The sequence below is a fragment of the Anser cygnoides genome, chromosome 21 (genome assembly GCF_040182565.1).
Source record: "Anser cygnoides isolate HZ-2024a breed goose chromosome 21, Taihu_goose_T2T_genome, whole genome shotgun sequence".
Classification (NCBI taxonomy): Eukaryota; Metazoa; Chordata; class Aves; order Anseriformes; family Anatidae; genus Anser; species Anser cygnoides.
In genome coordinates this window covers 5,028,559-5,051,062 of record NC_089893.1, presented here as the reverse complement: position 1 = coordinate 5,051,062, position 22,504 = coordinate 5,028,559, and the positions used below count along the sequence as shown (strand labels likewise).

Here is a 22,504-nt window from a genome sequence, read left to right as displayed (position 1 = left end):
ACTCATCATTGACAACATTCAAAATCAAATCAATAATTCTCTTATTCCCATATTCACTTGCACATGACAGTATCTTGAAATAAGGAAACATCACTGCGACTATGTTTTAAGTACATAAAAAAAAAGACATTTGTATTTTGGGTGGATTCATAAAATTTTGTAGAAAAAAAAAATCTTTAAAATCCTTTTTCATCTTCATGCATATTGCAATTCCCCAAACTTGTCGATTACTCAAGCCACGAGTGCAGCAAAGCAGCTAACTGCATTAGCTGCTGCTAGCTGTACTTAGAGGTTTAAGATTAGAAGTGAAAGCTGTTAGAAATTACCAGTCTCAGAAAAAAGGAATTAGAGAAAAAGCTAAAATGATCAACTCCTCAGTAGGTGGCACTATTCCCTCCGAGACGTTGTGTCCCGTTCTCCAACCCCCTCACAAGTGAGCCTTTTGGGTAGCAGCAAAGGGTAACGTCACAGGTTCTCAAGGTCACTTACACATCATGGTAAAAATGACTGTCTCAGCAGTCCCGACATACATTTTGATTCTCCATTAACTTCTTCAGTTAAAGAGATCATTCACCTTCTTCTCTACGGATCCTAAATATTTTGAAGCTATTCAATTAAATATGAAATTTTATTTCCCCAGCAGGGCATAACAAATACAGCAGGAGTTTGTTCTGAAAACCGAACTCACAAGAGAGAACGGAGCCATGAATTACATCTCCCATAACATAATGGGGCTTTTCCTCTGATCAAACTGTGTGGGACACTGCATGGGAGGAGCCTCGTGAACTATAACCTCCCTGGAGGCATGAGGCCACAATGGGAAAATGCAATTTAATATAGTGATTTGAAATGAATCATTCAATAAACAAAAACAAACTCCTTGGGGTTTTGAGAACGTCCAACTGTTTCACTTCAGTTGGGAGGCTTTATTTCCATCAAATATTTCCAGAAACCCTGCTCCACAAAATAAATAAAACTATCGGCTTTTATAAAGACAATTTCTCATCGGATGAAATTCTGAATTTCACTTCATTCGAGTTATCACCACGTTCTTCATACCAAATGACATATTTGCAGCATTCTTCAGATTCTTCCACTAACTTGGTAACAGAAGTCATGTAAAGCCAGAGCAAAAACTATACTGTTGGAAATTACTGCAGTATATAATGGCCTGATAAGGCTGCTAATAACAATGGCACTGAAAACCATTCATAAAACAAAGCCTGGTAACCTTTCTAGAAGAAAAGAACAATGTATTTTAACCATTAAAAATAGGACTATCTGCTCCCATGGCAACGACACATTCAATCCCTGTGGTCGAGTGCCCCTTGCACTCCGAGCCGTTTCTGGCTATTATAAGGGGAGCGATGAGGGGCTCCCAAGAGTCCTTTTAAGAGGCTGGAAAAATGGTCACAAAATAAAGACACAAGGCTGACAAGAACTGCAAGGAACAAAACAGGAAGAGTAAGGACGGATTCTCTAGGGTTCGATTTAAAAACATGTCAACAGGGGCAAAATCTGGATTTGCAAAACAAAAAAAGATCTAAAAACCTCCCCCAAAGTTGGAGGCAACATGCGGAAGAGTATGCAGAAGGTCTAGTCTATCATCTGGGCTGGAAACTTATAATTAGTAAATATAAAGGAAGGTATCTTTAGGGAGCAAGCAACCAATATCTAACCTCTCACCCTCAAAGCTATAATCAATTTTCAAGTTTGTTTAAGAGACGGGAATTCTATTTCAAGAAAGAGGTGTCAAGCATTGTGGATGGTTATAGCACTAATTAGTTAATTACAGCATACCTGAAATTACACTCAATCTCTCTTCTCATCAGCTAGACCTTGTTGAGTACACAGATATGAGATGGTTGGATTTATGGGAGAAAATACCTCACTCTAAGTTTGATATGGCTATAAATCAACTTCTGTCTATCAGAACAGTTTCCCTACCTAACCCCTCTCCCCAGCCAAGCCACTTATATTCTTCAAATTCTGGCCTATTGCTCCTTAGTTAAGAATTTTGAGAGGTAAGAACAAACACACACAGTCACACCTCCTTTTTCTGCTGTCATTCAAGACTTTTCTATTAGTCACTTTCCAAGGGCTAGCCAAAAAAGAGCCAGTTACCATCCAGTCACCAGCAAGAAAAATATCAGTACAGTATTTCCACTTGCAGGTCTTTAAATATTTTGGTCCCTTCCAAAGCAAACAGCAAACCTCTCTACACATACCACAGAACCTGGGAAAAGAAGAGGGTAGAGACAAAAGGCAGGGCAAGGTCCACAACAGAAAAGGCCATCGGAAAGGAAGGATGAGTGGAAACTGCTCCCATAGATACTGGACATGGATAGAGCATCTGCAGGAAACTTTGGGGGAAGTGGAGGCTTAAGTTAGGAAGTCATGTTTCTTTCTGCCATACATGAAAAACCAGGACACTGTACAGACTGAGGGAGAAGTATAAACACAGATACATTCCATTAAGCATACCAAATGTTTCCTGTAATTAAACTAGAATAGTCTGACAGCACCTCCAGTATATTATGGGTAAGCAGCATTAGGCAAAACTTAATGAAGGTTCACGCCATAGGGATCTAGTCAACCTGCGCTGTCCTTAGCCAGCATCAACCCGGCGAAAGGAAGAACTAGTCAGGGCTTCAGCATAAGCTCATCAGAAACATCATCCTAAAATATACGCTTTCTGAGTGGGTCATTTCTTTGTTCATTGCTTCTGAGGAGGAAGACAGATCAGCTGCAGCAGGCCAGGTCTCTTGGATGAGTTTCCAGGTCTACCGAAGCTCTCTCCAAACCTTTTACAGTCTCTGTGGAAGTCTCACACCCTGAGGAACATAACTGTCATATTACTCCTGTTTGTTTGGTTGGTTTTGGTCGGTCGGTTTGTTTTTAATAAGAAATGTGTGCGATTCAAAATTCCAGGGGAAGTTAAGAGATCTCATTTTGACAGAAGGCACAGACCACACCTCCCTAAGCTGTGCCAACTGAAGGGCTAACGGGCCTATGGTGGCTGAGAAGGAACTCTACAGATTTGTTGCTTGTTTTGCTTTTATTTTTCAAAGTTCCTTACAATCAGAACTATGACAGCATCATTTTGTGTTACATAGCTGGTTTAAGAAGTTGGTTCACAGTAACACCTGGCAGTTTTATTCTAGTGAAATAATAAAACTGATACTCGAAGAGTCAGCGCATCTGTCCAAAAGCCCGCAGAAGGTTCTGCAGCAAGCAAAATTATCAACAAGAGAAAAATCAGAAGGTATCACAGACTATTTTAAATACCAGAACAAAATAGGAAAGGACATGAAAGCCAGCATGGCTGGATGGACAAACAAGCTTAGAATCATGAAACGTGGCAGTACTGGCCAGATTCAGTCTATGTCCAAGGGTCTTAGAAGCTGGTAGGATTCAAAAGGCCACCCACCAACTTGTGAAAACTTGCAACGTTGAGTTTTCTAAGACAGGAGTGCAGATCTCTTTAGGGATCACAAATTCAACAAGTCATTAACATAAAGTTAGAACGGAGAGAGTGTCACAGTCTAAAGACGTGACATATCTGATGTAAGGCGAAGAAGGGCGGAGGAGCAAACAGGCTCCATTTGGTACACATTCTTTCCAGCTGCACCAGCCAAAGTGTGCTGGCAACATAATGACGTGGAGCTACTCCTGTCCCAAATTGTTATACGCCAATTTGTTCCAGCCTACAAGCTCACTACGCAGTAATACACGGTAATACAGGAGTACCAGGGAAGTCACCCCCTCTTTGGAATGGAGAATGGTTAAATTCATACGAGGAATGATTAAGTTCATATTCTCACATTTTTAAAAATTATTTTCAAGCATTTATTTTTCACAGAAGTGGAAAAAACAAAGAAACTGATAAAAGATCCTCTACAGATAATGCAAAATACGAATTACCAGCTCACCCAGATTAACCTCTACGGTTAGAGCAAGACACAGACTTTTCTCCAACTACAGAATCCCTGCTGGAGTCCAGCACAAGCTGTGTCTTTGCGCAATGCCAAAAATACTCGGTGGCACAAGATCTCCAAGAACAAGAACAGCAGCCCACCAGGTTTCCCCAGTTAGGAACGGAGAACAGGAGAACACAGGTGCCAGCCCGTGCTTGCCATGTACGGGTTAGTTTCCAGCCACTACAAGAACTACAAGCTGATACACTGAAGCAACATTTAAACCCAGTTTCCCACTCCTTGCTGCAGAGCCAACCATGCGGATCACGTAAAGGATAAAAGCCTCGGGTGCACAGACAGAAAGCATGGAGCAGACTGCAAAGGTGCAATGCTGCAGCGGCTGCTTTAGCTTACCATACGTCTCGGATCTACTCTCCTCCGAACTAGACTTTGTCTTCTTGGAGGAGCTATCTGCACGAGAGCAGGAGAAAAGGAGAAAGAGATATAGAAAATATGGAGACCAAACATGAGAAAAAAAAAAAACTTAATGAAAAACACAGACTGATTTATTAGGTTAAATCGTGCAAAACACAAATAGGATGTGAACAAAACGTAGGCGAAACACTTGGAATAAGGGGGTGAATAATACAAGCATGAAGACACAGGTAACACCACAAAGAATCTATTACAGAATTTGAGACACAATAAAAGAAGTTCTTGGCTATGAACTACAGAAAATATTCTGGATAAAAAACAGTCCAAGCATAGAAACTCTGGTAACATTCATCTCCAGAGTAAGTAATAAACATATGCACAGTGGTTCAGCATTCTGAATTTACCCCTTAAAAAGAAAGGAATTTTATGAAGGCTACAGTACAGAGTTCATCTGTTAGACCAGATCATAACCGTTGTAATAGTGGTGCCAGGTAGCAGCTCTTGAATCAGAATTACTTTTATCAATTTAAGATTAGAAGATTCCTGAATTTTACTTCTGAAGAATTCTTTCTGCAAACCAACTTCAGAGCCTGAGACCTCCCCTAACCAAAATAATTTTACATTGTGTATTCCCAAGGACTAAGGAAAAGAAGACAGCCGCTAATTTAGGTTCTCTCCCTTAAAGGACTTTTTTTTTTTTTTTTAACATAATGTTAAAAGCCCATTTTAATTTATTTTGTGCACACTAGGAAGGAGTCATGCACAGCTAGTGGCAGGAAACATTAACGAACAGGATGGTTTATAAACATCAGCTTCAAATGCCTTGTGCAAAAACACATTCTACAAGTTCTACAACCTTTAGATTCAACTCTTGTCTCTTCCACAAGCCCCAGGGAAATCACTGGGCTAAACAGCAGAATGCACAGACATGAAAAAAGCACATTGCATGGGGCCAGGAGGCTCAGGCAAGAGCCTGTCATGCATTTCATGAACACACACAGTAGTCACTGGGTTAGTGTTTCGCAGAGGGAAGGAAGAATCCCTGCATGCATCCTAATTTCCATGACAGCACTGGACAGGTTGACCAAGCTGACCCAGATACAACCTTTCAGAAGGTTAAAAAATAGGATAGCATATCCTTTAAAAAACAGAAGTTCATCTTAAAATACATCATGCTGGAAAGCACAAATTCACTCTACAGAGATGGTTCAAAATCCACTAAACTTCAGAAAAAATTTACAAGGAATACCAGAGCTAGTCGAGTCTATAAGGTCTCAGATTTCACACTTTTTTCTACTAAACCAGCCAGAGAACTACTCACAACTAATTACAGTATTCGCCTCCTGAAATTTCAGACTAACTTTTCTGAAAGAGGAAGTAGTTGTAATTACTCACTGATACCACTAATCTAGGTTTATTCTTGCATAATTAACAGCTACTTTGCCAATGAGCACGTTTAAAAGCAAGCCGGTATTCATTTCAATGCCTGCATGCTTCCGAAGGGCTTTGCAAGCACAGAAGAGCACAACTCTCAAAAACCACATTTGTTGACCCATTAAAACCGGTTTCATTCCGATCCCCAGCACTTTCCAAATCATAGCCTAGATCTTCAGCTGTGAAGTTGTAAGACTTTACCTGTCGGATCGAAGTCGTGTGTGCTACTGCAGCGTTCAACCTTCTGCTTCTTGTCAGCTGGAGACTCTCTGCTCAGAATGCTGCCGTGTCTGTGTCAAAGCAAAGCAAATGATCCTGACAACCGTGCCACAAAATCACTGCTCAACCTTAACTAGTTCTGGAAACAACCTTAACTAGTTCTGTTTGCTGACATGAAATTTGTATCATAGAATCACAGAATCATTTAGGTTGGAAATGACCTCTAAGATCTTCTAGATAAGAAGGTACACAGTAGGTTCACCTCTGAATTTCTTCCCAGAGTGTGGTCAAGGGGAAAGATGGTCTCCCTCAGAATAGTTACAGACTGAAAAACCTCCTCAAATCTTAACTCCACCTCCTCTCCCACCAAACAGTAAATGTTTACAGATGTAAAAATTAAAGACTTAGAATACCCACCCCACACCCCCCGAAGCAAGTGTCTGCACATCATGCACCCGCACAGCATTGTTTCTCTGCCCATCTGAAGCCCCAGGTAAGATGACCCACCAGGGTACGTAACAAAAGCAAACGGTAACACTATGCCGTGCACTCTGAGCACGGCACCAACTGTATTTTTGGCATCTCGTCCTGATCTGGATATTAATTTCCTTGCATCTATACTGGGTACTTCTACCTACATTTGCCCACGCTGCTCTCCTTTAGAAGCATTCCTCCTTCAAAAATGCTGTACCATAACTTGTAATACAGATAAACAGTTAAACTTCAGCTACTCACCTTGTAGGTTTTTTGAGAGGAAACCTGAAAAGAAGAAACAACAAGTTTAATGAACTGTTTTTGGTTTTTTTGGTTCTCAATATTATGCTTGATAACAACATTTATTCTTAAATACAAAGTTATTTTACTCCTCTGTAACGTCTTCGGAAGAGAACAACCAAGGCTTTTCTATTCTTCCGCCTCAGCAAATTATTAGTTCATTGATTCAACTAGGCAAAAAACTATCAAGATGCTTCAGGTTTCAAAAAGAATAAAGAACAGAAGCAGAATTCGTGCCGCCAAATCCAGTGTCCAGTAGGCCTTTCTCATTAGAGTGTAGTGGCTCATGGATCACCTTCCTCTCCCAACAACTAGTTCCATACAATAAAAATTAACATAGCTTGTTTTTTTTTTTTGTCCCGGTATCTATGAAAGCCCAAACTCCCACTGAAAATTCTCCTATGGCTGTGACATTCCCATTACGTCCCTCCCACGTGGGTTCCGTGGTGTCCAGGAATATCGGAGATCATGCTGACATCTCCTAAAAAGACCTCTAACTATTTTCATGAAACTAAGAACTTGGCCAAATTTGAGACAAGTACAGCAGCATAAAGTTAAGCTGAAATTCTGTTAACTCTTCCAAATATTATTTCTGGGACGCACAAAGAACATAAGCAACAGGAACTCTGAGTTAAAGGGAGGCAGAAGTGTACATGAATTTTTCAACTAATAAGTAAGACACAAAAACAAGTAAGACAAATAAAACCTGGATATTTTCCCCTTGAATTATCACAAAAAAATGACAGAGCAAGGTGTACACCACCTAAATTAAGGTACCAACCTCTACTTTTATAAAGCAACTCTTTATTCTTAAAACTTTTCAGAAATTTAGCTGCACCATTGCTACTTGTTAAACGTTTTTCAGGTCCTTTGGCTGGAAAGCAATACAGACGTTTAGACCTGTATGTGTACTGACGAAAAAAGAACAGATCACCTTTTGTTCTAAATGAGTACATCTACAATTGTTGTAGCTGGTAATTCCCCACGCACACACCAGTTATCCTTACTGCACTTGGGTTTTCCTGTTTACATAGGCTTTCCAAAACGTAACGAGGTAAGGGTCAGGAGGAGATTCAAGTAAAAACAAATCTAATACCACAGAAGTTAACAGGGCATTAAATGACTTTTTTTTTTTTAGCAGACCTATTTAGTAAAGAACAATATCCCGCAGTAGAGAACAAAACTGCCATCGGAGCAGGACGCTCCCAAAGGCACCACCTCCAACCACGTCCAGCTGAGCTGAGCGATGGCCTTGCCCAACCAAACTGCTCCAATGGGCAGAAGCAAACCGCTCCCCAGGAGCGCTCTGGAGCATTACAGATGCCTCGAACACTGCCCACAAGTCTGCCCCAACCGCACACCTCGGGTTTTAGGCTCCTTTCTCCAAGGAGGAGCACCTCACATCCTCTTGTCCTCGGTGCCGCACTGAGCAGCCCAGCCGGGAACAGCACAGGCTCAGAGCTGCTAACTCCTTCCCAATTACCTGGAAAACAGAACTGGATACACAGAAGAAGCACCCAGCATAATCCCTCGCTTCAAATAACAACTTAACTGCGGACGGACGAAGCACTGGCCAGCTCACACGCGCCAAGCCCCTACGCAAGGCTGAACGCCAGGCACTCCGAGGTGAGCACCTGATGACACACTAGGCAAAAGAAACTCAAATGACAGTGGCAGTGGTGGCTGCCTATTCCTGACAATAACTACGCACAGCAAGACACCTGCCACCTCGTAGAGAGCAGAAGCAAATGTAGCTGAAATGCACCGACGGCTTCAAAACCAAGGGGACAGACAGGTTTGATCATATAAGCCTTAGGAACCGATAGGTAAAGCAGCACAGAAGTTTATCAGTTAAAGAAAAGGTGCACCCAGACTCCACAGAAGCGCTGGAGCTCTTCCCCCACAAAAAGCCAGGAATCACTATTTTCACCTCAGGAGCTGGGAAATCCACAGATTCAAATAAGCGAGGTGCAGCGAACGCAGCCTCTCCTCGCACTGCTCCACCTGCAAAGCCACATCGCCCCAGCACTCGGCCCTGCCGTTTGCGGATCTCGGTCAGCAAAGAACTGCTTTGTGCAGGACAGACAGCCTGAATCCCAAAGCAAAGAAAACAAAAGTCATCCCAGGCCAACCCGGCCTGGCCTGAATGCCGCACGGTAAGCAGATGCAGCAATAACCGAGCGTCGCTTTCAAAGAGCAGAAAGGGAAACAAAGAAATCCAGGGGCAGACAAACCATCATCCCTTCAAAGGCAGGGAAAGATGGTTAAGATTATACTTTTTTTTTTTTTTTTTTTAAATCTAATGCACTCGCTTGTGAGTTGCATAAAAATTTCCTAACACCACTAACAAATGCTTTGATGGGGGAAAACTTTTATTCCGTAGGCTTCCTTATCAAGCACCCAGAACTTCAGGCTTAAGCTCCTACAGCAAAAGAAACCATTTACAAACAAAGTAAAATTAGCTCCCTGTTGCACTGTTTTGGTTGGTTCAGAGCTATTTATTATGTGTTCAAGCACCGAGTGCAGATGATGTATTTTCGAGGTCTAGAAGTTACGAACAAGGTTTCAACTTATTGTACACAAGCTGTAGACGTTATTTATAAAGGAAACACTGAAGTTTTTTTCAAGCTGTATTTTTTCCCCCGGCTGAAATCCTCAGGATTTCTTCCTGCGCTTTGACGTGAACGGGGAGCAGAGAAGTCCTGAGCAAGAGCCAAAACCTCGCAGCTTCCTCTTCTAAGGCTGCAGCCGCCCTCAGGATTTTGGGTACGGAACAACCAGCCGGCGATAGCGCTGGAGAGCAAAGCGACGTTTGGGCCTAAGCCCATGAGGGAGGCAGCAGCGTTCGGGCCTAGGCCCATGAGGGAGGCCCCTGGGAGCCGGCGCTGGCTGCCTCCCGGCTCAGCCTTCCCCCGGGGCCTGCTGCGGGCCGGAGGAGGCCGGGAGAGGTTTGGGAAGCACTGGAGGCCCTGGGCCGCCCGCCAGCTTCCCCAGTTTCGCCCCGCTCCCTGGCGGAGGGAGGCCGGCGGTGGGGAGGCCAGCGGCAGTGGGTCACGGTCCCAGCGCCTGCAAGGCCAAGGCAGGTCCCGGTCCCCTGACGGCCGGTAATTCTGCGCCCAGCGTGGCCATGGAGGTGCTGGGTGCAGCCCACAGCTGAGGAAGGGGCTGGTTGAGGTGGAGGTGAAGACCCCCAGAAAAGTCCCCTCCAAGGCCTGCAATAGCCCCAGCCCACCAAGGTGTGAAGTCACAGAAATGAGAGATGGAAGAAGATACAGCTGAGACTATAAATACACCTGTAAAAACCGCGCTAGCCAGGAGAAGTTCCCCTTCTCTTCCCCAAGCCCTAGCAGAACGCTACCTGACATTTCTTGGCTGAAGATGTCCCTCAGTTCCCAGATAGTACATCACTTGCACGCTATGGCACAGTGCCACTGGATAAACGGAGCACAAAGTACACAACAGCGTCCCCCATGAGTTTATTCCACAGCTATTTGTGTCCCAGTGCCACTGACCTTCACTTGGACAGAGCATTACGTTTGGAAGTAGTACTGAACCTCCCCTCGCTGCTTTACTTCATTCGGCACCATATATAATGTATAAAATGGATTTCACCTACTTCTGTAAACACCACGCAGGCTGTAGGCACGGCAGGGCGCGGTTAACAGCTGGAGGTTTAATTCCAGATCGAGCTGGCAAGTTTAGGCTCCATGATAAAACCCTGTAGACATTTTGTCTGATAACTGATGAACATCAGCACATTTTCAAACAAGTTGTTCCACTCTCTCAACTCCCAAATACCAGGAACAATTAAAAGCCAAGTCACATTCTGTTTTTAAAATACTGGGTCAAATAATTTAAGCAATTTAAATGCATCAAATTACTAAAAGTATGTCTTGTTAGTCATGCTGCATTAGTAAAATCTATTTACCGGAAAGCCAAGTGAGAAAAATATACCTACAACTAGTACCACTGTGGATTAAAAATTACACCTCTCCAAGTTAGCTCACACATGCATGCACCATTCAGTACTGGACCGGTGCCTAAAAGCTACCTTCAAGCCAAGACAGAAAAAGATAGTTTTAAGATCTAGTGTGTCAAAACACACCAGAGCGAGGAAGGATTCCCAGCTCCCTGCAGTACAAAGCATTCCATTCCAGCCCTGGAGGTTGAAAATATATCTGACCATAAATAGCACAGCACTCAGATAACCATGTTGGGTTTCTTGGTGTGTTTTTTGTTGTTGTTTTGCCTTTTTTTCCCCTCCCATGCTAACATATTACTAGATTTCAAGTATTTGCTATCTCAAAACCTGATCAAAGAAAAAAATATTTAGATTCAGACAAGAGCCTCAACCTTGGAAATATTTATTCATGTGCCTAAGTTTAGTTCCCTTTACTTCAGCAGGACTACTCACATGCCTGAAATTAAGCTTGTGTGTATTTCAGTGGAAGTATAAATTACTACAAGTTGTGCTGAGATGAGTAAGAAATATTGTGAAACCCACACAAAAGAGAACAGCCCAAAACTGCTTGCTTGACGGAACTAATCTTTAATTAGGAGACGAACAGTTGCAATAGAAGCTTCTTCATTGCTTTATTAGTTTCATTTAAATAGGGCGTTGCTTCGTTACAGACCAACCCTCTTAGAGAATTCTGGGTTTGGAGAAAAAGCAGCAAAAGCACCCAACTACCCCAAACCCGACAGAGATGAGAAATAATTACAGGCTCATTCGTTTTGCCCACGCACTTAGAGAAGAGGAAAACTAAAGGTTAACTCTAAGTCTTATCCTCCCCTGAATAAAAGCCCCAAACCATAGCTATTTAAAATTACATCACCCTACTTCAGAAGGTTTTCACCAAGCAACGAGTCAGTGGGAGGCCTTCTGCTAGCACCACCTCCATGGATGCTGGTGACAGAATTGGGCAGCTGCCCCCTCTATTTCTGGGAAGAAGAGCTGGATTCTACTCTCCTCTTCCTCATCCGTACCCAAAGAGATCCTGTAATGGAAGGACTGAAGTCTGCTCACTTGAACATCACTGGTTTCACAACTTGATTTTGAACACATCCAGTGCATGCAGCTCCCCTCAGTACCTACAAGACTTTATTTCTGATGCCCTGGTTGGACCTGCACTGATAACAGACAGAAAAAGGCTGCATTTTCTGTGTAAATCTAGTAGGTTTAAGGAGTGCCTTGAAAGTGCAGTGAATATGGATGTCTGAACTGCCATTTCACAGGTAGTTCTCAGAATTGCATCTTGAAAGAAACAAAAAACGTCTGTATATTTATATTCCCCCAGTCTGCAGACGCACATAGCCACCAGCCACTTGTTTGCTGGGCCTAAAAGCCCTGAGAAAGGTATTGTGGCAGAGTGCTGACAGGACCCGAACAAAAGCAGTACCAATGTGACCTTAATATAGAGCTAAAGGCAGTCTTCTGCCACAACAAAAAGGGGTAGACGCGCTCTGTACAGGGCAGCGGGCGAGTAAAAGGAACTGATGAGATAGCAAATGACAGGCGGATCGAGAGAAACACAGATGCAGCAAGTGGGCAACTATTAGCAACCAAGAAAAAACGCAGACACAAGTCTGCCATTTCCCTGCACTGCCCACAAAGTGCAGCTGCAACCACAGCAGCTATTCTGTGGACACCACCGATTCAACACACCGCGTCTGTTTACCCCGGCATTAACCCACTTACGGAGCAGCTTTGTGCACCATCATCTCTTCCCCATATCAAAGGACATAAGCACAGGAAAACAGTTTTCTTCCTCAAAAAAAACCAAAAAACACAACAACAACTGCAGACTGGTGACAACAGAGCACAACACAAGGTGTAGCGAAAAAGCCAAGTGAAGGAGGGAACCAAACGGATTCCCAGGACCACCCAGAGCCAACGTATGGAGCCTAAAACCATAGCAAGTGCACAAGGAGGTGAAACCGAGCTGAGCAATAAAAGTTTTCATGTTATTTTTGTAGGAGTCCAAGGCAACAACCACAGCTGACGCAATGACTCATGGAAGAATCGTTCGTGGCATTATTAGCTTTAGATTACTGACAGCTTTGCCAGCAGGCTTAGTTCTGCCTTCGCAGAAGGAACCCAGGAACCATAAAGCAGTGGCCTGAGAGCCCCTAAAGCTCGTATCTTCTTGGGCTGACCCCACAGCTCTCCATCTTCTCAACGTTCCCAGCAGCTTGGATTGGCCCTAAGAAAGCATCAGCAGATGCCTCCATCCTGGTCAATGCTGTATTTTGTTCTTCTGGCCCATCAGTGTTTCTACACACAACTAGAACGCGCTATTTAGTTTTCCTTTTAGGCTGGAAGATACGGAGTAGCCCACACGGCCCATCAACGTGCTTCTTGGTGGATCAATGCAAGAGACCACTGCTGTGGCAACCAGAAGTGCTGAGTTCAGCATTTAAGTGAGATTATGATCAATTCTGTTAAAAATTGAGGGGAAAAATGATGCTTTTTTTGCAAGTCTGGAAAGCCAGCAGGTTTCTGATGGCCTAAGAAGAGAAGGTCAGGGCTCTAAAGGAAGGTATTTCTATAGGGAAAGAGCAGTCCAGCAGTGCTAGTGCCAGCACCTTTCTGTCACAAGGACAGGTCCTCTGAGAGCTTTAAAATCCACGTACGTATACACACACATGCAGCAGTGTTGGACAGAGGAGCGCTGCTGCACTGTAGCACCATGTGTATTTTGGGAAGCCTTCATTCTCACAGTTATCCAACGAGACCTTTACGTTGGGTGATGGTTTCTTCAAGACGGGTGGAGAGAAGCAGTGAGCAGAAGGGAGCAAGAGGAAAACTTTTTTTAAAAAAAAAAGTTTTTTAAAAGGTGAAAGAAAAACAGAATGCAAAGATAAGTCTTCTTGATAAAACGTATTGCAAAAACATGGAGATGCTGCCTCCATACAAGGAGGTGCGTGGAATTTCCTGATGATGCAGGTGGTACTGCCCACCTAAATCAGCATTGTTCCCTCTTGGAAATATGACTTTGCAGTTAGATCTATCCAGCTCTGAAAGGAGCTTCCAGTAGTGTATGTTAAATAGATAAATAAAGGCAAGCAGTGCCCTCCAAGTCTCCTGTAGCCCGTGGTAGTTCTTTCCTACGCACCCTTTTGCTGTCCCACTTCCAGAAGGGAAGGGTTTCTATTTCTCTATGAACAGGAGCGTTTGGAAGGGGCAGAAGAAAAGCATCTCCAGAGGAGTTTCATCCACAGTCCGGTCATTCAGTCCCAGCCCAAGCAAGTGCCTCAGCTATTTTCCATGACACAAGCACTTGGATTTTTCCAAGAGCTGATGTCAGGGCTTTTCATGGAGAAAGAACTGCATTTACGGGGCCGGCAAGGAAGGAGGGCTTCCCCAGCAGCTATTCTCAATGTGGCCTTTGTGCTGCTCTGCTGCTCAAGCCAGGACCCTGCGAGAACTCTCAGTCCCCTCAGAAACTCTACAAAGGGGAGGGGACAGAGACATTTTCAGCAGCCGGCACTGTTCTGCCGCTCCTGACCGACTTCCAAGGCTCGGAAGCATCAGCTTTCCATCTCGGGGCCCGAAGCTCCAGCCTTCCAACAAGGCCACCTATTGTTTCCTGCCTCTACGACTGGGTAGCAGCAGACAAACAAACCGGAGCTGGGGAGGGGGGCAGTGGAAGAGAGCATAAATAAACCAAGTGGCTCGTGTGTCCCCCGTGCTGCCTTCGGGTGCAGCTTAGAAGCAAGATTCAAGCAGTGGGGATGAGGTTTGCCCTCAAAACACGGCTCAGAAACTGATGGAGAACAGAGGTGGCCAAATCATGGGTGATTTTCTGCTGGTTTCCCAATCTGGCTGGCTACGAGTTCCTAATTCAGTCAGTTTCCACCGCTGGGAAAGCAAGATTCACATCTTTGAAAGGAAATAAATAAATAAATGAATTAAACATTAAGAAAACCTTTTTAAAAAAAGCCCAACATCTTCTAAAAGACCTTCAGAAAATGTCATAAAAAATTAAACAAAAATCCAGTGCTCTGCAAAGAAGAAATGCCCCCGATTTCTTCATTCATTTGCTGCAAATTTTTCTTGCATTACCCATGTAGCAGCATTGACCAAGTACAGTAGAAAGGTCAAGCCTTGTGATTTCAGAAGTTATGACCCACTTTTCTTGCTTATTTATTTTTAAGTAGGCTATAGACAAATATTCCCAGGCACAGAGAGCTCAAGCTTCCCTGAAGGAAGGAAAAGCAGCTGAAATAAGGAAAAACAGCTGAGATAAACACAGCGTGACATTATAACAGGAGCTCCAAAATCGCCCTTTTCTCCCCATTTTGATATCATCTTAGCAACCTGAGCTTCAGCTCTTTGAGGAGGGAAAAATAGCGCAGAACATGGGTGCTCTGATTTTTTCCCCAATTTTCTTTTCTGAAAATCACTTAAAAAACCCCTTTTGCCCACAGCCTGCTCCCCACTCTGGAAGAATCGCATAAAGCAAGAGGGATTGTTGCGCAGACAGGGCGTGGCGGTCCAAATTAACCTGCCTCCGTAAACTGTAGCTAATTACGGGGAAATGAAATGTTTGCTTTGCCTGCCAATAATTGCAATACAGAGCTGGCTCAATGGAAGCAGCCCCGCTCCCCGCCTCCCTGCAACCGCTCCTCCTACACGGAGTCTGGAGAAGCTTTCTAGTTAGATGCACGCGAAAATCAAAGCAAGGCACAAAGGAACCGGGGCGCTGCGGCAGACCTTTTCATTTCCCTAAACCGACCATAGGAACCCGAAGCCAGCGAGTGCCATGGGATTTGCTGTCACCCAGCGCACGCAGAAGGGCTCGGAGATGGCTCCTCACGCTGCCCCAGCGCTTTTTGCATGTCATTAGGCACCCAGCCGAGCTCCTTATTAATGCCGTGCCTCGCCTGTGGTCGTTGGGAAGCAGCAACACGGCTGGTGTGTGGAAGCAGGTCTTAAAAAACAGCGAAAGACAGCAATTAGAAAGGGAGGAGAAAAAACAGCGCACGCAATGCAACTGGAAACGTAGCTTTCAAAAAGACCGTAACGCTAATTCCAATTACCCAGCTTTAAGTTTTGCAAATATATGTACAAGGTTCAGAGCCACATTTGAATATTTGGCCCAGAGTTCACATTTCTGGTAAGTGAGCACAGCGCCTGGCACGGGAACGCCGCTCCTCCACAGCCTGTTGGACCCACGCGCATCCCGGGTTCTAGATACCGGTAAGAAATGGGGTCCGTTCTCCAGTAACTGCAGAAATTCAGAATTAGAAGCCTTGCTCCTGCTGAAAGAGACCTGACATAACTATCAGGGGATGCAGGACAGGGTAAGCCCTTGCAACCCAGCTTTTAGCCTAGACTCAAAGAGGTGAGCGGGCTTTTCTCCCTCCGTAGCTTTCAGAGACAAACCATCTGTCTCCAGTTTTTTTTAAAATTTATGGGTATTTAACATCACACTAAGACATATTTACTCTCCTCCAACATGCCTTTCATGAGCTGTTTTAAAAAAGAACCAACGAGGTTAAGTCCTCCTGCTCCTTGGCACTGCGAGCTCCTATCTGACTCAACACCAGCTCGCTGCAGATTGATCTCGATACAGATTTCACCGTAATTTGGAAACATTAGCAGCAGTACGTACATCAGCTACATCCTCACTGATGCATTTATGTATTTAAAAAGAATCAGGATAGTTTGCCCGACCCACTGCACAAAATGTCATGTTACCCCCATAACAAATGTGGTCAGCACGGCCAACAGCAGCTCCAAGAAGAGCACCTTGCCTTAATTTAGATTTACCTCAGATTCTCTTGGCAGCTTGCTTTAAAGGTTAATGTGCATCAGCCGCTCCAGAAACCTAACGCCAACACTCCAGACCCAAGACCTGCCGGCTCATCAGGAGGAGGAATTTATCAGCTCAGAGCTGAGCAGACACTCAACCAAGAAGCAGTTTCGGCCCTGCCTTTGCTTCTCCCACCCAGTCGCGAACCTTTGGTCAAACTACGCCCATCCTGCATAGGATGTGCAGGCAAGGCTCACCCTTACGACCTTTGCAAAGCTTCTAAATATTTGCCAGCTGCAATAAACTAATTTACGGCTAATACATCTTAAACTACCCAAAGGCAAAGTGCTCCCAGTGGCCTAATTTACACCAAGGAAAAATTGGATACACACACTATATTACAAACAAATGCTGTAGCAGAGAGAGGAGCAAGAAATCGTTACCACTTTGTTGCTTAACCTGTACGGTGGATTATTAGCTCTTAGCCTTTCAGCTTCTAACGCAGCTAATTCCCCGGTGAAGTTTTACTAAGGCAGATGCAAACACCAAGGGCAACAACATTAGCGTGACATCACGAGTCTAAACTACCTGAGACTAAATTAAGAATTTGCAGCTAATTGAGTATTTCACTTTATCTGCTTCAGCACTTCCAAAGAGGGTTTCTCTCTTAGCATGAGCTCCGATTTTAGAAGTATCCATGGACGATTTCTCAACGGCATATGTCAGTTCGTCAGAATTTACAGAAAAGAAAGTGCGTGATGTCAACTGAGCTGCAAAGACGTTAGCTAAGCTATACACTGAAGTTACAGCTATCTTATTTGCATTGCCTAAGAAAAACAAAGCAACGTCTGTGATACGCAGACCCATTACTTCCTCTTCCCCTGAAACGCAGGTCTCACCCATAAAGCACAAGGCAATCAGACTGATTTGGGATACACTGCGTGAAAAGTGAAAAAATTCACACCGACATTCACGGCCAGCTTTCCTCCCAGCATTTCAGCCTCCCCTTCATCTAAGTTCCAGGATAAATGCAAAATGACCAACCGTAAAGGGCTGGAGCAGCAGACAGGATTAGGATTTCACAGTAATATCAAGCCCTGTTTCTTCTACTATAAAATGGAAGGAACAACAGGAAAAAAAAAACAGTAGCGAAGCCACGCCGCTTGTAAAATGGCTCAAGACCCTGAGAACAACATGAGTCAAACACACGGCTATTAATAGGTCTCCAAACGTGTTTGTGTGAGCGTTTGCCTCTTGGTTCTCTTAAAATAAAGCTTTAAGAAAGGAAAAAAAAATCATCTACGTAGGAAACCTACCGGCTGTCGGGAGGTGATGGCAGCGAAATCCCTCGAGACGTGGCAGCGGTGCAGAGATAATCGGGCTGTGGGACGTCTCGGGATCGGTTGGAAGCTCTTTCCCCACCCCCTGCCGTGCCACCAGGTCTCGCTGCCTCCTCCCCGCGGGCACCGCGCCACGGGGACAGCCCCAGTGGCAATACCTACGGGTTGCCCCTCGGGATTTGTCCCTCGGGGTTTCCGAGTCTCCTCTTGGCAGCCGAGCCACCCGCGCTACTGCCTTCCTGGGGAGCGAGCATCTATCCACCTTACAGCACACCCACTCAAAAAATAATAAATATATAATAAATATATATATAAACGTACACACACTACATGTAACAGAAGCCCTAGCAGTGATTAGCACACGCCAAGCCCTTTTACATCAAATCTCCGTGCCCTGCATCAGCAGGAGCTACGGCTAGCGGCGAGAAGGCTCCGGCGGCCGTCGCTGCGTGAGCGCTGTCTCAACCCCGCGCCAGCAGCACTGCCCCGAGCAGCGCTTTGGAGATCCTCCACCGATGCAGGTTGCTTCATTTTTTTTAAACGCTATACAACGAAATCCAAGAAAAAAAGGAAAATTTCAGAGAAAGCTGTTTTCAGGGAAAAAAAACACACCTCAAAGATGGTTTCTTGAGTTTCTTGGTATTTAATATCAACATGCATCAGCTATCAGCTTATCGCATCACCGTCACTGAGCCTGCAGAAGCCGGTGAGAAGGCGCTGCTAAGCGTGCGCGAGGGCTGGCACATAATCCAGCACAGGGAACTGGAAGGAAGGTACCGCTGCCCGCATCTACACCCAAGGCTTCTTTCCTAGCTGTCAAAAGCTTTGTTCTTCAGCTGAGACGCCGAGGCAGATTTTCCCAACGATCATATTTAATTGGCCATTTTTACAATGGAAACACAAAAGAGTAACTAAGGTTCAGGCAGCAGCCATTAAAAAGAATGGAAAGAGGAAAAAAAAGAAAAGCCCTGCGAGAGAAAAACCTAAACCTTCCCACCCTCCTTTTTCCGACAGATACTGAAAGAAAAATTCTTCCCCTCTCCTCTGCATTCAAGGCAGCTATTTTCTCATCTTTCAGCATATTCACGGAGCGCAGAAAAGGAACAAAGCCTCTCAGCTATTACCTGGTTCACCAGACACAGCTGAGCAGGGAGATCCCACAGGCCCATTCCCAGGGGGAGCACGCCGAGACCGAGCCCCTCCAGGAGCTCACGCCACCCCTGCGAAGCCGATTTTTTTTTTCTCCAGCCTCCCCGGGAGGCATCTGCCCGGCCGTCCACTCGAGGGATGGGACCAAACTCCACCTCTCCTCTCCCACCTCCTCCGCGGAGCAGCGTCCGGGCGGCGCAGCCAGCAGGGAGCTGGGATTTGACCATTTTGCATTCCCGGAGCTCCCAGAGGACAGAGCAACACCTACCTGCAAGGCACGTACGTGTGTGCAGTACCCCTAGACGTGTTCTACCCGTGTACCTACGCATTCACGCGCATAAATATTACGGGTTTTTCTTTTTTAATCAGATCCCTGATCAAAGCAACCGCATCACGTGAGGCACGTGAGCAAAAGGCTTGGATTCTTGCAGCCGGATTTTTCCTCGGATCCTCGCAGCCTCCCGCGGGGTCACGCCGTGCCACCTAACGCCGTCTGTTTGCGGGCGTTTTCCAAACGCCCGTCTCCGGCGTGGCACCTGTAAGGCACACAGCCGCAGGAAAACAGAGCCCCGGTATTGTTTTGGGAGAGAGGAGGGCAGGAAAGAGGGGGAGAATGAAAGCACGCCTCTTTCTGTCATCCCAGGAAGGGAACCGGGAGGTCAGAGCAGGGGGGGCAGCGAGCTCGTACGGCTCCGAGGCTGCTCCAGCCCTGGGGAAGAAGGACCGGGGGGTGAAGGGGCTGTTTTCTTTTTCTGCCCCAATAACCTAATTAAGTTTGTGAGCGCCGCTAGCGGGAAAGAAATTTCTTCACGCTACGCTGTCTGTTTGTGTTTGATTAATGTAAATCTTCCCAGGGCTCCAGCCATGCCCCAGGCGCTGCGATGCCTGGCACTCCATCAGCGAGCAGCCAAGCCGCCGCATGCAGCGGGACGAGAGGGGAAAAAGCACCATTTCTGTTTCAGCCTTTGCCGTAAAACCACCTCATTCGACTGCGATATCTGGGGGAGGGGGGTTTGAATTGCCATCCCTAATTCAGCCCCACGTCTTCCTCAAATCACGGGGGCTATTAAAAAGATGAATCGGCATAAATCGCTTCATATATTAATAAAGAGTTCCTTCCTTCTGCACTCGGGATTTATTTTTTATATTACAGAGTACACTCACCGTAACTTGTGTGCTGCCCAGTCCAATGTGTGCCGGTACCAAATATAACCTCAAAGCCACAACTGCACCAAGGCTACAATTACACAGCAGACAGGAAGCCAAAGAAATCAGCTCCTACCCCTATCTGCTCCACGGTTCTAAACATGCCGTAATTTCCCAGCCTGAGCTTGTATTTTCCATGCTTCCATCTTCCCTGTGGCGTGCATTATCATTTTCTAAAGAATCGTAAGCTGTATTTAGTCGGTTCTTAGTCTGAAAGATTTGCTCAGCTCTTCGTTTTCCAGGAATTTCACGAATCGGACGAGAAAACGCCAGCTCTCAAAAAGAAAATGGTAACTGGAGGAAAGAAAAACGTAAAACCGCAGTGAGTAGCCAGCTGCTCAGCTACTCGCTGGCTAGCACCTCTTCCTTTAACACTCCTGGTATCTGACCTAAAGCACGGAAAAAAACAGCCAGTGCCTTTTTTAAGCAAACAGGGAATCACAAAGCCTTAAGGAAGTGAGGGGAAAATCGTTGCAAATCCCAGGGCAGAGCTTCATAGCCACTTTACTCATGCCTGAGCGAGAATCACGTGCACAAAAAGCCACTGCTAAGACATTAAGAGAGTATCAAAGCAGAGATTTTGAAAGCTGGTTTACATTTTAAAATGAATGATACCCTGTTTTCCGTCCCTAAAGCTCATCGGTAAATGAAGCACTGATGAAACACCGTGAGCAGGCGGATTCACCTGACTTCAGTAAATTGCATTTTGCTTGAAACGCAGATTTTCCCCTTCCATCGCCGCTCAGAGAAGCTCGTTCATTTGCTGTCCCCTCCAACAAGCAGAGCCTGGGACGGATGGGCAGAACCAGGTCCCTGTTCCCAGCTCTACTCCCCTCCACGAACCCACACTTCACGGCTGCGTGCCTCAGTTTCCCTGCCATACAAGAGCAAAACGCCACCGGGCTAAGATTCTTAAGCTGCTTTACAATCTTAAGAACAAATAGGTATAACACCGTAGAGTATTATTTGTTACATCCCTGCAAACTCAAACGGGGCTTGCTTTTTCAGATTTGCAGGCAAAGCCTTTGGTTTGCAACCCCTCGGGTCAGCGAGCAAAGGGAGGCATACGAGATGAGCACACCGCAGAGCTCTGCTATGCCTTTACCTCGGAGGGGACATGTTCAGACCCCTTGAACAGAAAAAGTCTCTTACTGCCATAAACACTTGGGGAAAAAACGCATTTGTGCCGGGAAACAGTGTTAAAAGCTTCAGGAATGGATCCTGCAGCCTTCTCTGAATCGCAAGGAAGTCATAAATACCGTGAAGATACTAAGCGAAATCTCAACGTACCACCAGTATCGAGCAGAAGAGGGATTTAAGCCCAGGACACAGCAGCAACATTTTTGGAAAACTATTACAAGAATGAACTTCTAACTCCTGAGCCTCCCAGCACATTTGTTCGCTTCTTGCTCTGAGGTTTCCTTCTCACTGCAAAACCAGCGCAGAGGAGGCCGGTGTAAGCGAACAGAGCCAGCCCAGAGCCTGCTCCTTTCCTGGAATACCCAATTTCTGGAAGAACATTGCTTTCTGAAGCACCAGCCGTCATCTTTTGTAGCATATTATGTCCGGGATCAAAATCCCACAAACGTGGCACACATCGCCGCTTGAGACAAAGTTCTCTACTCGCTCACAACAGGGATGGGCACGGGAACAACTGATTTTTACCCGGGATTATCATCCAGCACCATCGCTGCGGAACCACACAGCCCCCTGACGCAAGGCTCAGCTGTTGGCTGCAGGTTTTGGCTTCGGTACATAACAAGCTTATAATTTCGCAGTATTAATTTTGATTTATATTTTATCTACGGATTCTGAGAAAAAGCAACACAATGCATTCCTTTCAAGTCCAAACCGATGCAGCTGCCAGGAAACAATGTAAAAACAAGAAAGGTTCAGGAATGGAAGCTTCTATCTTGCTTCCTACTCTGATTTCCCAGATTTCCTTCCCGCCGTACTCTCTCAGCCACAGGACATAAGAAGAAAACAATTTGGAAAAAAATAAATAAATCTTTGACCAAAAAAGCTAGGAAGACCGTCTGGCACGACCAGGTTTTTAGAAGAAATTAGAGACAGCTAAGATACGGCTTGGACTGGAAATGGAATATCACCACTTTAAACAAACACCTCCTATGAACGGAGGCACGACAGTGAAAGAATTAGCAGATGCGCCTCGTTTAGGCAATGCAATAAAACATTAAGCTAGAAAAATTATTTTTAAGCGCTTCTAAAACATCGCACTGCAGGTTACAAGCCTTTGTATTTCAGGGTTAGC

General features: G+C 45.2%; 1 protein-coding gene across 4 annotated transcripts in view; it reads right to left on the bottom strand.

The window, feature by feature from the left end:
* Window positions 1-22,504, bottom strand: part of ARHGEF12 (Rho guanine nucleotide exchange factor 12) — a 77,437-nt gene that overhangs the window by 38,619 nt on the left and 16,314 nt on the right. For 2 of the 4 annotated variants that reach the window (XM_013187181.3, XM_066981374.1), the window contains exons 2-4: window positions 6,741-6,764; window positions 5,988-6,076; window positions 4,332-4,388 (exon numbers count right to left, since the gene is read on the bottom strand). In XM_013187181.3, the coding sequence (XP_013042635.3) occupies window positions 4,332-4,388; window positions 5,988-6,076; window positions 6,741-6,764 (170 nt within the window). The remainder of the gene's footprint in view (window positions 1-4,331; window positions 4,389-5,987; window positions 6,077-6,740; window positions 6,765-22,504) is intronic. The other 2 variants (XM_013187183.3, XM_066981375.1) reach the window with 1 other exon arrangement.